This window comes from Cyprinodon variegatus, unplaced genomic scaffold (assembly GCF_000732505.1).
Source record: "Cyprinodon variegatus isolate N-32 unplaced genomic scaffold, C_variegatus-1.0 Scaffold849, whole genome shotgun sequence".
Lineage (NCBI taxonomy): Eukaryota > Metazoa > Chordata > Actinopteri > Cyprinodontiformes > Cyprinodontidae > Cyprinodon > Cyprinodon variegatus.
The window spans coordinates 49,992-61,826 of NW_015151302.1; the positions used below are offsets into that span (position 1 = coordinate 49,992).

The 11,835-nt window shown below is 40.7% G+C and overlaps 2 protein-coding genes across 4 annotated transcripts in view; both read right to left on the minus strand.

Annotated features, from left to right (window-relative positions):
- LOC107099230 (nuclear factor of activated T-cells, cytoplasmic 3-like) overlaps positions 1-1,918 on the minus strand; it is a 26,487-nt gene extending 24,569 nt beyond the window's left edge. The window contains exon 1 of the mRNA XM_015397282.1: positions 1,542-1,918. Coding sequence (XP_015252768.1) covers positions 1,542-1,614 — 73 coding nt within the window. The 5' untranslated portion in view covers positions 1,615-1,918. The remainder of the gene's footprint in view (positions 1-1,541) is intronic.
- A 361-nt stretch (positions 1,919-2,279) lies between these two features.
- The window catches only part of dus2 (dihydrouridine synthase 2), a 12,837-nt gene continuing 3,281 nt past the window's right edge, over positions 2,280-11,835 (minus strand). For all 3 annotated transcript variants that reach the window (XM_015397269.1, XM_015397270.1, XM_015397271.1), the window contains 11 exons: positions 11,560-11,620; positions 11,382-11,429; positions 11,223-11,288; positions 10,776-10,846; positions 9,381-9,467; positions 8,626-8,794; positions 8,352-8,473; positions 8,117-8,257; positions 7,240-7,327; positions 3,908-3,981; positions 2,280-3,602 (listed from right to left, as the gene is read on the minus strand). In XM_015397269.1, the coding sequence (XP_015252755.1) occupies positions 3,317-3,602; positions 3,908-3,981; positions 7,240-7,327; positions 8,117-8,257; positions 8,352-8,473; positions 8,626-8,794; positions 9,381-9,467; positions 10,776-10,846; positions 11,223-11,288; positions 11,382-11,429; positions 11,560-11,620 (1,213 nt within the window). In that variant the 3' untranslated portion in view covers positions 2,280-3,316. The remainder of the gene's footprint in view (positions 3,603-3,907; positions 3,982-7,239; positions 7,328-8,116; positions 8,258-8,351; positions 8,474-8,625; positions 8,795-9,380; positions 9,468-10,775; positions 10,847-11,222; positions 11,289-11,381; positions 11,430-11,559; positions 11,621-11,835) is intronic.

Sequence of the window (11,835 nt, forward strand, 5' to 3'; positions counted from 1 at the left end):
TATTTTTTCAAATTGACTTTTACAGATCTCAATAGAAGCACAAGAAAAACAATTGCTCTTGACCAATTAAAATATTGTTGCCAATGTAAAGTTGACTAATATAAATGGTTCTTCGCTTTACATTCTCCAGAGGAAAGCGAACATAAAACGCAATTAAAAAAAGAATGCAATACACAAAAATTAATCTGAAAAAGAGAAATTTGAAAGAAAAAAAGTAAAATATAAAAACAAATTGAACTTTTCTGCCTTTAAAAAATGTGTTCTTGCACTTCATAGAATCTTTTACAAAAGTTTTAATATCAAGGAACTTCACTGAAGGTAAATAAAAATCAGTCAGATTAGAAATTAAGACCAATAAATTTGTGGATTTACTTCTTATGCATAGTATTAATTTTGTTTAAAATAATTGTTTTAGGGTTGCCTCCTACAGTCGAGTATTTGGGTCAATTGGATGAAATATGTCACTGAAGTTTTATTTGAAAAATTTATAGTTAAGATGACAACCAGAAATCTACCAACAATGAAGATGGGCATGAACCTGGGCCAAAGACCTGCAGCAGCCATGTCTCTGTGAATAAGCAGAAACTTTTTAGACTTTTACACCCTGTTTGTCAAACTACTGCAGGTCATTCATCCCTGCTGCCACCAAACTATACAATGCGACGCTAACACGGTAATAACTTGTGCAATGTATAATGTGCAATAACTATTTAATACCCTGTGCAATAACCTGTTTCGTATGGATGGATATGCACTGTATTATACTGTATATACTCCCATGCACCTATTCTTCCTTTGGCATCTTTTTGACTATTTGAGGCGATGTAACGAGTACATTTATCCAGTGTGAGATCAATAAAGTCAATCAATCAATTATAAGACCTAAAGCATGCAGAAGACTAAATATCACTCATTCTCTGTTCTTAAATTTAATAATGTAGAAGCAGACCTTGTTAGAATAGAGGTTTTCTCAAATAAAAATCAGACATGCTTGGAAACAGCACAGCAGCTTTTAGCATTTCATCCCATCCTCAAAGTATCTCAACTTTATTCTCCCCATATGTGTGAAAATTCTCAGTCATCCAGGTCATGGTCAAGCTTGAAAAAATTCAGTTTTGGCAACTGGAAGTAAAGTTTTCTAGAAAAGTTGCCCACAGTATTTTCAGTTTAATCGCAAACATTTTTCTTTTCTTTTCCAACTAGTTTGAATGTAAAACTCAAGGTAAAGTCTTAATATGGATATAAATACAAACGCGTGTGTGTTTGTTTTAAGCTGTTGGGCAAGAAACCAAGCGAGGGAAGGGGTGTAAGATTTAATACAATATTTCCTTTACAAAATGTTTGAAATAAACCATTCAGAAGTAAGTAATATACCACCAGAACGAAAAGAAATCGGTAAAATAAGAACATTTTCTTAACTTTTTATTTTCTTCGCCTTTATTTTGAAGGCTTTAATGGTTGACTTCCGGTGTAACTGTCGCCAGCTTCTCTCCCGCTCGGAGAGTTTTTGCTAACTAACCTCCAGACAAAATGACACGTACCTGTTGAGTGCTTCCCGTGCTCCTCGAACAGCAGCCTGAAGTCCAGCTCCTCAGGACAGTTGATGGTGGACATTGAACTGTTAGACGGTGAAATCCGTCCGCATTGAGCCGATAACTCGAACTGTCTTTAAAACGGATCCGTCTTACTCACTTCCATCCGAACGAAAGCAGAAGTCTGTGTCGACTCATGCAATTACACGACAATAATAGCTTGAAAGTGATCACTGAGCTCACACATAAGTAATCGCACCCCCGCACAACACTGCGGTGAACTAAAGTGTCATTATAGAGCCAACTTCTACACGGTGTTTCTCCTCGGCTGCGCAGTCGGAGCTGTATTACTCCGCTCCAGCTTGAGCTTGTGCTGCCTTCAAGTTCCCTCGTAAACTATAGTTTTTGTAACCGGGTTTTTACAAAAACGATAGGACTTGAACTAGCCTACATGTTTTGTTCCTAGAAATATGGATGAATTCAGATATATTTATTTATAAACCATTTGATAAAGAATATGTTACTATGGTCGTTAATATCACACCTGAAACTGAACATATATATTAATATATTTGTTGTAAATTCTAACATTTTTGCTTTGAGATGCAAATACCTTTTTTGTCTACATACATTTTTTTTCTTTTTGAACTTTAACAGTGCATTTTCTAGAATAGTTATTTTTTTTTTTTACTTGTGATACTGACGAAAAGCCTTTATCAGTACAATCAGCTGCATGCATACTTCCTCTTGTGGCCATGAGACATTTGCTGTGAGATTAACGACATTAAAAGGCATCAATCAATTCTTTACAAGCGTTTTTCCAACATGTTTGTCTTGCAGCAAGAAAGAAAGCATGCTCAAGTTTAACCAGATATATATACCCTGCCCCCTCGCTCCTAAGCACATCAGGAGTAAAAATACTCAAATTATTTTAGGTGCAGTGATGCATCTTTTGAAATATTTTCAGCCCTTTATCTTACAGATCCTAAATGATATGTCTTTCTATTTCCCAGTAATCTTAAATGCATCATTAGACCGCCCTGTGATGACGTACACTGTATTGTTGATGGTAGATGGGGTTCAATTAGGAAAAGCTTGTAAAGGAGGGTAAAACAGTTACTGTTGTTAATTGGAACACAGCCAATTAGCTGTGAATGAAAATAATTGAAGCTAATCAGCAGTGGAGCTGCAGCATCATGCAGGGTGAAGATATTGCTGGGGGGGATATGCGAGTCAATGGACGAAAAACAGAGACAAAAAAGCAGAAAACGTATTTAATCCTAAACCAAATTCACACTAATGATAACATTCATTTATTTATGCTGTAATTAAATGAGTGAAAAGTGTTTAAAGAATGACTGAAATCCCTCCAGACAGCCCGATGAAGTTAAAATGATTATAGAGGACAAAAAAAAAAAAAAGTAAAAAAAATGTTAATCTGATGATGTTCAGATCAGAGACATAAGGGATCAACTGGAAACCAGTTGAGACAGTAAGGCACAGAGGATTATTTAGTGACCTGCTGTTTTAACAGAAACCTAAACTCTAAAATAAATGATTTATTTCTAGTTAAAATAAAAAGCAGCATTAACGGCGCATGTCTCAGCTCCGGCTGAGTGAATCAGCTAAACTTCTCTGCTCTTCAGGAATACAACTGAAAACTGAAGCAAAGCCTTAAAGTTGAGCCTGTCTGACTTCAGTGATTGATTGATGAAGCAGAGATGCTCTTGGATGGAGTTTCCTATCAGCTCCCGGTCCACTCCTGATGCCAGTTCCTCCTGGTTTCACCTGACAGGAGCTTCTTTTAAAGCTTCTGCTGGTTCTGAGGGTTCTGTGCTCTGCTTGTCTCCGTTCATCCCCACTGCAGGCTCCTGGGTTTCTGTTTCCTGCAGGACATCAACATGTAGCTTTTTGCTCCTCCCCTCCTCGCTGCTGTTGTTGGCCTTTCCCTCCCTCTTCCTCTTGCAGACCAAGCCTGAATCCTCTTCACCAATGCGACCTTCTGGGACCCCCAACACTCGCAGGCAGACGATGGCCGAAGCTTGCTCTGCAAACTTCTTGGACTTCTCCCTGTTGGAGACAGAAGAAACTGAACATCTGCCTGAATTGAAGGTTCAGACAGGGCTCTATGGAAATGTGGCTGCTCCTCACTTCCTGCTTTACTAACAGTTGCAGCAGGTTCAGTTTAGGTCAGTTATTCGCTGGTAATAGCCAGGTGAAAAGTTATTTACTAGTAATTGTTGGGTTAATGGTAAAGGTTAGGCATGGAATGGTAATGGTCAGAGCACAGGAACGGTTAATAATGACTGAAAATCAATCAAAGTCATTATCTGGTCCTCACTGCATATAGAAATAAAGGATGTCTGTTTACTAACCAGAGGGATGATCTGTACTTCCTGTCAGCTACAGTCACAGTTGACTGGAAAGCTCGATCCTGAGAGCGCTGAACCTGAAACAAAGGAAAATACTTTTCGTTAAACTCAAACCTGTTTTTGAAACCTTTCTTCACCAACATCACCAAATGATATTGCGCATTTCTCTGCTACAGCCAACAGGCAAACAACCCTTCAACATCTAAACCCCACATTACAAGGAACTACAATAAATGTGATAATTTATTCACTGAAAAACGATCAGATAATCAGTCTGTACATTCATATCAAGCCCAGAACCAAAGTTGCCTCCAACTACAACAAATCTAGATGCTGGTGAAGCTCAACAATCCACAAAGTCCAGAGGATTGTTTTTAATTTTCTTTTTTTGGAACAAATCTAGACAAAATTTCCCAAATCTGACCAAATAAACTAAAAAAAAAAACCTTTAAAGAAAATCTTCCACCAGCTAAGCTCTTCCTCCTGCAGTCTCAATGTTTTACCCACAGCCTTCCTTAAATCTCTGTCTGCCATAAAACCTGAGGTAACTCGAACAATAAACACATCCTTTTTTCCGGTGTCTTTTTTTTGCCTAAGAGCCTAAAAGTAACAATTAACAAACTGCAACTTGGACAAGCTGCTCCAGTAGAACTATAGGCACATCTCAAAGCTCCCCTTCATTAGGAAGACTACTGAAAATGCTGAGATTCAGCATCTAAACACCTTCCTGACAATGACCATGGCTGTGTCCGAATGTCCACCCTAATCACACTTTAGGGCACTTTATAGGGGTTACGCCATTTTAGATGAGTGGCAGAACGTCTAGTGGATGAAAAAGTAGTGAACTCGAAATTCCCCACAATGCACCTTGAAAGGAAGTGATCATCCATGGTCAATAGACAAGCAGATATATCCTAGAATGCTTTGCACAGAGAGCTCTCCACCCAAAGCTTTATGGGATTTGCTGTCGCAGCGGCTCACTGTCGCTTCCCAACAGCTGAGATAACTGGAGATACGCAGGCACTGAGCAGTGGAGGCGGAGTTACGTAAACAACGGGTAACAACAGTAGTGATCATCTGTTCGAACTGTAATTTAAGAGTACTAGGTTCCCTATAAAGTCTACCATATAGTCCCCGCTCTATAGAGTGAGTGAGGGATTTAGGGGTTAGGGTGGACATTCTGACACAGCCCATGTCTTCCGGTCAGGCTTCCTCACCACAGGTGTTCATTGACATCCATATGAATGCAGACTGTGGAAGAACCACAGCGCCAGTATTATTGGACATCAGTGTAGCGTTTAACACTGTTGATCATCGCATTTTATTAGAGAACCTTGAAAATTGGAACGGCCTTCCTGGTCCATATCTGGACTCGTTTAAATCCTATTGAAGGACAGAGTTTGTTGTGGTTTGAGGCAACCTTACATCTGAGACCACAGAAATCCCATGTGGCGTTCCCCAAGGGTCCATCTTAGGGCCCCCTTTATTGCTCATCTACATGCTTCCCCTAAACTCAAATCTTAATAAACAAAAACAACAGTAACATCATAACTTTGCAGATGACACCCAGCTGTACATTACCATGTCGCCACTGTGAACCAAAGCTCTGGATAAATGAAGAGAGGAAATCAACACTTGGATGAAACAAAATGTTCTTTAGATGAATCAAAACTAAACTGATATAATAGCTTTAGGAGCAAAGCAAGAATGTTTAAAAGTTAGCATACAGCTTCAGTTAATCCAGCCAGAAACTGAAGTGAGATTTTTATCTCCTAAAGAACATCTCCAGGATTAAAGTATTAATGACTCAGTAGTAAAACTGATTACTAAAATGGTGTCTTCACAGGTCGGACTAAAAAGTGGATCAGAAAGCTGCCGCTAATCCACAATGCCGCTGCCAGCGTCCTCACTAGCACCAAGAAAGTGGAGAACATCAGCCCAATTCTAAAGCCCTTCACTGGAACCCCAGTATCTCAGAGAATAAACTTTAAAATACTTCTGTTATAAAAGAGTGAACGGCTTAGCCAGACATCTCAGGTCTAAAGGATCAAATCTACTATGCAGAACCAGAACTAGACATGGAGAGGTAGTTTTTAATTCTTATGCTCCACTAATCTGGTATGAACTCCCAGAAAGCTGTAAAGCCCTGAAAACCTCAGTCGGATAAAATCCAGAGTTGAAGCTTTTGACATCTCAACATTTTTAGTTCAGTTTTCAGTTCAACTTTCGCTTCATTTTCGTAAACATTTTAGCTATTTCTATTTTATTGCCTCTGTAACACGCTTTTCTTTTTCTCATCTGCAGCTGTTTGAATCATTTTACCACTAAAAAAGGCTACAGAAATAACCCAACTTAATTGTTGAAATGTTTTATTTATTTTAAGGAGCTTTCAAAGAATGACTTTTTCTTTTTAGTTCCCATCTGTACTCTACATTCTGACAAGGTCGTCTTAATAAATGTCATGGTTTCATAAAAATGAATGGAATTCATTAAAGGCAAACATGAAGTGAAACCAACCTAACAACTTCAACATCTATTTAGTGATTTTTCATGACTAACTTAAAAAAATAACAGCCTTTGGATAAGATGTTCTATATCTAAAATAAAATTTAAAAAAGGGAAACTAATCTTCACAGACGGTAGTTTCCTCCCCCTCCGGTTTCAGAGACACGATCTGAGAATACACTGCAAAAACTTTCTGTAAATGAGTAAACATTTCTTAAAATAGGTTTATTTACCCTTAATTTGAGAAGGAAACTAAGATGATCTGCCAGTGGAATTAGTATTTTTACCCTTAAAATAAGAATATTAGATATTATGCACTTGAAATAAATGACTGCAATTGTTTTGTCTTATTTTAAATGTAACTTGTCTTATTCCATTGGCAAAGTGTCTCACATACCTGCTCTATAAAAAAAAATAAAAATCTATTTTAGGAAAAAACATCTTACTTAGATTTACATTTTTAGCAGTGTAAATAAAGGCTTAAAAAGTCAACATCCATCCCAACTGTTTACAGAACAACAGACCATGTTTCACCTGTTTCCATGGACTGTTTTACATCTAGAAACAGATTTCTATCCCTCAGAAAGAGTCCCAGAGAATCACAATCTAAGGTTGGAGCCGTTTTGACCCTGGCTGCTCAGAGCTAAAATCAAAGTTAAAACAGGAACCTAGATTGAATCGTCCACCCCTGATGTGATCCGGTCTCTGCAGGAGCTGCTTCAGCCAGACTCTGTGTGCATCTCCTCTTTTCTAGAAATATCGGAATGACCGTCCCCAGACGTCCGTGTGTCTCCATGTCCCCACAGGGCGACCATGAAGGTGTAACTCACGGTGTGATACTGTGGCTGCTCCAGCTTCTCCCTGCGGCTCCACTCCAGCAGGAACATCTTTGGTGTGATCTGTGGTGGATACTCTCTCCTGCAGCCACAAGAACAGACCACAGGATGCAGTCATTTATATCATAATGCAGAGAGTTCTTCACTTTGTGAACCCTGACCAGCATGTTGCCAGTCAGTTTACACTCTGAAGGGTTCAGGTCTTTCAGTAAAGCAACAAATGTTAGATTAGCAGGTGAAAGAGTGAAGAGGCCTTTTTTTATGCCTCTGCTAGAAATGGCTGCTGGCTGAGCTTTCATCTAGATTGCCTCTTTCCCCTAACAGATAGAAATCAGGCTTAGAGCCTATCTACTAAACTCTCCAGCTAAAGTCCTGTGGGGTCAGGGCTTCTGTTAGATCTTCAGATATACAGAATCTATAACAAAGCACCCCCTGGTGGTGGGATGTTGCCAAATAACGTTACCAGCTGGGTTAGGACAGCTGAAGGCTGTGGGTCGGTGAGTCAATGCGATCCGTTCGGTTGGTCTACCTGAGAGCACAGGTGTCAGGGTAAACTGGACCCGTATAAATTAGCTGGAATAAACTGTTTGCACATCAGTGGATGTAGAAATTGATTCAAGGTCAGTTTGAATTCCTTTATGAGATGCCCGATAAACGTCAGAGATGATGGCAAAGGATTTTAGAAACACTTTTGTTGTTATTACAGCAACCATCTGTAATGTCTCTACTGCTTAATGTAAACATCTGATATTTTACTGCCTATAAACTGGATGATCAGTTTTGTATGGAAAGGAAAACTCAGCACTGATATCCTCCTGTTTCAAAGCTGCCCTGTCTTTGTTTCGTTTTGGTATAATTAAGACACACCTACCGTTCGAACCTGACAGCCAAGGTGGTCACATCCCCGTCCATGATGGGTCTGTCCAGCTGGATGTCGCTCTGCAGGGCGTCCCTCTTGGCCTGCAGCTCTTCCTGGACCTCCTGGTAAAATCTTTGCAGTCCGTATGCAGTACTGCAGCCCAGAGAAACCACATCGTTAATCCGAACCCCTTCCTGCTCATACGTCATAATACACCTGGTTTATCGTTTCCTGAGAACAAACTGACCTGATCTCAGCGTTGGTCTGTGCCGCCTGCACCTGCTTCCCTAGAGGAGACTCCACCTTGTCTCTCAACATCTGGCACAGACAGTACTTAGTATTGAAGGCGTGGTTGTCATATCGGATCGCCTGAACAAAGATATTAAATATTTGGTTAAAAGGCTTAGAGCAGCCAACCTGCTGAAGATTCTGAGCTCCTAAAATTCAAAAGCATGAAGTGAAGCTGCAGCAGTTGTACCGAACCTGTACGCTCAGTATGAGGGGGCTGCTGGGAAACGTACATATTTGATGTATTCCTCCATGACTTTCTCCACAGGAAGGAGTCCCTGGCTTCTGAACACCGACGGGTTCCACATGGCAGCACGAGCCAGCATGACTGAGGAGGCTCCCGTTTCCTTCCTGAACTTTTCAATATCACTGTGGGCCTTCACCAGGTCCAGTGACCCCCCACTGCAGAGGAGACAGAGCATCGTTAGTTACGAAATGATGATAAAAGGAGTAAGCATTAGCATGCAATCCAAGCGCACAGAAGTGAGTCTTTCAAGAGATCAACGAAGAGGCCAGTCCAGCAAAAACATCTGAACTGTAAGCCCCAACCAGGACGGAAGAGAGACTGAGGGCGAAGAGGAGCCCAGCAGGGGACAACAACCCCAGGTCTTTTGGTGATTAGAGGACATGTTTTGAACTGGAGCTGCATCAACTGATTGATTTCTTTATTATCGTTTCACCTTTATTTAAACAGGCTGTCTCAATGAGAGACCCATTTTATTATTTCTCCTTCAACGTTTTTAATGAAGCCCATTAATGTCCATTTAAATGATGCCACGTCTGAGAGGAGCCGAGATGCATGAAGCAATGAGCAGTTCCTCTGATACCATCAGCTAATGACTCTAAACTGATCCAGATTCCTGACATTTGCAGAAACAGGATCAAAGTTGCTGGATGTCACCTGGCAAAACGCCTTTAAACTGGTTCCGCTGCCTTTGAACTGATTACTGAATGATAAAGCAGATGTGAGGCTGATAACTCTACTTACTTTGCGATCACTGGGATGGAAACGGCCTGTGCGACAGCCTGGATGTAGTCGCAGTGGACAGGATGACGGGGACGCTCCTCCTTAAACCTGAGAAACACAATCAGGAAGATGGCATTAGGATAATCTGCATCAACAGCAGTAATGCATTCTGGTAACCAGGCTTCAGAAGAATAATCCAATAATCCAGCATCCATTGATCATATGCTGCCCTGCAGTCACACACATGCTGTAGCAGAGTCAGCTTAGATGGAGCATCTTCCACCACTCCTGCTGCTGCAGGATGGGCCCGATCATTGAAACTTTGAGTTCCCCCTATCCAGTCTGATGTTAGTCGTGTAAATGGATCAGAAGACAATGGTCATGTCTCTTTAAAAAAAAAGAAAACTAAAGCGCAAATCCTCTGTTTAACCAGTGGAACCTCATTCTGTATCCCCTACAACTAAATAGACTGAGCTCACATTGCATGTAGAATAAAACGACTTAGAGCCTGAGCTGGACCTGATTCGAACACAACTGTCTGTGATTTAATAGCCCGACCCAGTGGGAATTTAACAATCCATACCCCAATAAGAGGCCTTTCTCACATGAGAAAGTTACTGTCAAAGGCAACAGAAAGCCTGTTTGGACAGGACAGGGTTGCCTCTCAGTCTCTCCATCCAGAAGTCCATCTGTGTTTGTCAGTTTGCTGACAAGATGGAAACTCCAGAGCTATCTGTCCCCTCTGTCGCCTTATTTTTCCAAAACACAGAAAACATCTTGCCAAATCAAAATGCCACACATCAGAAAACAGTTTTTGATTAAGCACAAATCTAGAATTTCAAAACTTTAGGTTGATTAAAAATGCCTTGTTTGTCCCCGTCTACCACCAGGGGGTGCTCATGTACCACCTTTTAAAAGTGGGATTTCATCCAAAAATCCACTCTCCTGAGCTGATGCTACTCCATCAGCAGCAGTGATGTGAGGCAGAGCTCCATCACGTCTGGCAACTCTTCTATCAGCAATAACAGCGGCTTTCCCTTTCCTGAAAATGAGTTTTCAGCTGCAAGCTCTCCAACTTCCTTCATCCTACTTAAAATACAGCCTAATGACCAGAAAATCAATAGATGGGCGGGGCTCGCACGTCACAGTGAAGCTGAGCATCTTCCCTCAAACTTTGAAAATAGCAGCAGAAAACAACTAATATTTCATAACAAATGTATACTCTGTACTCCAAAAATCAAATATATGCTTAGAGTTAAAAAACAGCTAAGACCTTTATATGCAGATTCTTTAGCTAGAGGTTAAAATGTGTTACAAAATGCAAAAGGAAACAGAAGAACCTTCAGCTTCACCAAATGCTCCACCGATATTTGGAGACATGAAGGTTTTTCTTGGAGACAGGAAGAAGCAGCTTACCTGCCATGGACAGCGATGGCGGCGACGCCGGTGGTTTCTATCCTCTGGACCAGATTGACCGTCTCCTCTACCTGTTCACCCCAAAAGAAAACATTTGAGTGTTGGAGATTCTGATTTTAATCAATTCTATTCAACTCATTTTTATAGCTCCAATTTATAACACCTGTCCTCTCAGGTCATTAAGATTTATAGATCCAGATCTATATATCTTAATATGCGTCTAGTAGAGACCGCTGTTTCCTACATTGATCCTTTGTCTGGTCAGCATTATGAGGACATTTGGACAGTTCATGGCCACATAACAACCCAAACATCAGTGTATTTCATTTGTATTTTGAGGGCTGGACCATCATAAAATGGTGCAAACCTTGGAAATAAAAGATGCGAGATATAGAATGTCTATTCCTCCAATTGGAATGACTAACATCAACAGAAAGAACACCTTACCGACGGCAGGATCCGGATTTTACACGTCACTGGTACTGAGACTCCTGTCACCAGCTTTTTTAAGATCTTGGTTAAAGAAGGAAAACAAAGAAATGTTCAATAAAACGGATGGCATATTTCACAGTGGTTTACTGCCAGTGAATTAGTGGAAGGGCTCACAGCTTCAATCTTGTCTGGATCTGACAGAAGAGCAGCTCCCATTCCACCCTGCAGGAAAACAGAGGTCAGAAGTCAAAACCGTAGTGGCTGCAGGATAATAATAATCATACTCAGTCCACTGGCTGTGTCTGCAAACCATCAGAGGCCTCTGCTTTCACACATGTTCACTTGGACGCACCTTGGTGGAGTACTCCTTGGGACAGCCCATGTTGACATCAATGGCGGCCACGTCTTTCTCCCTGAACAACACGTTTAAGAGAGTATCACTGGTCAGTTAGCCACTGAACCTTTTTCCAGGTTCCTAGATTAAGACCTGGATTAACACCTGGAATAACGACTGGATTAATGCCTGGATTAAATCATGGATTAACATCTGGAAAAACACCTGGAATAACGCCTGGATTAAGGCATGGATTAACATCTGGAAAAACACCTGGATTAAAGCCTGGAATAA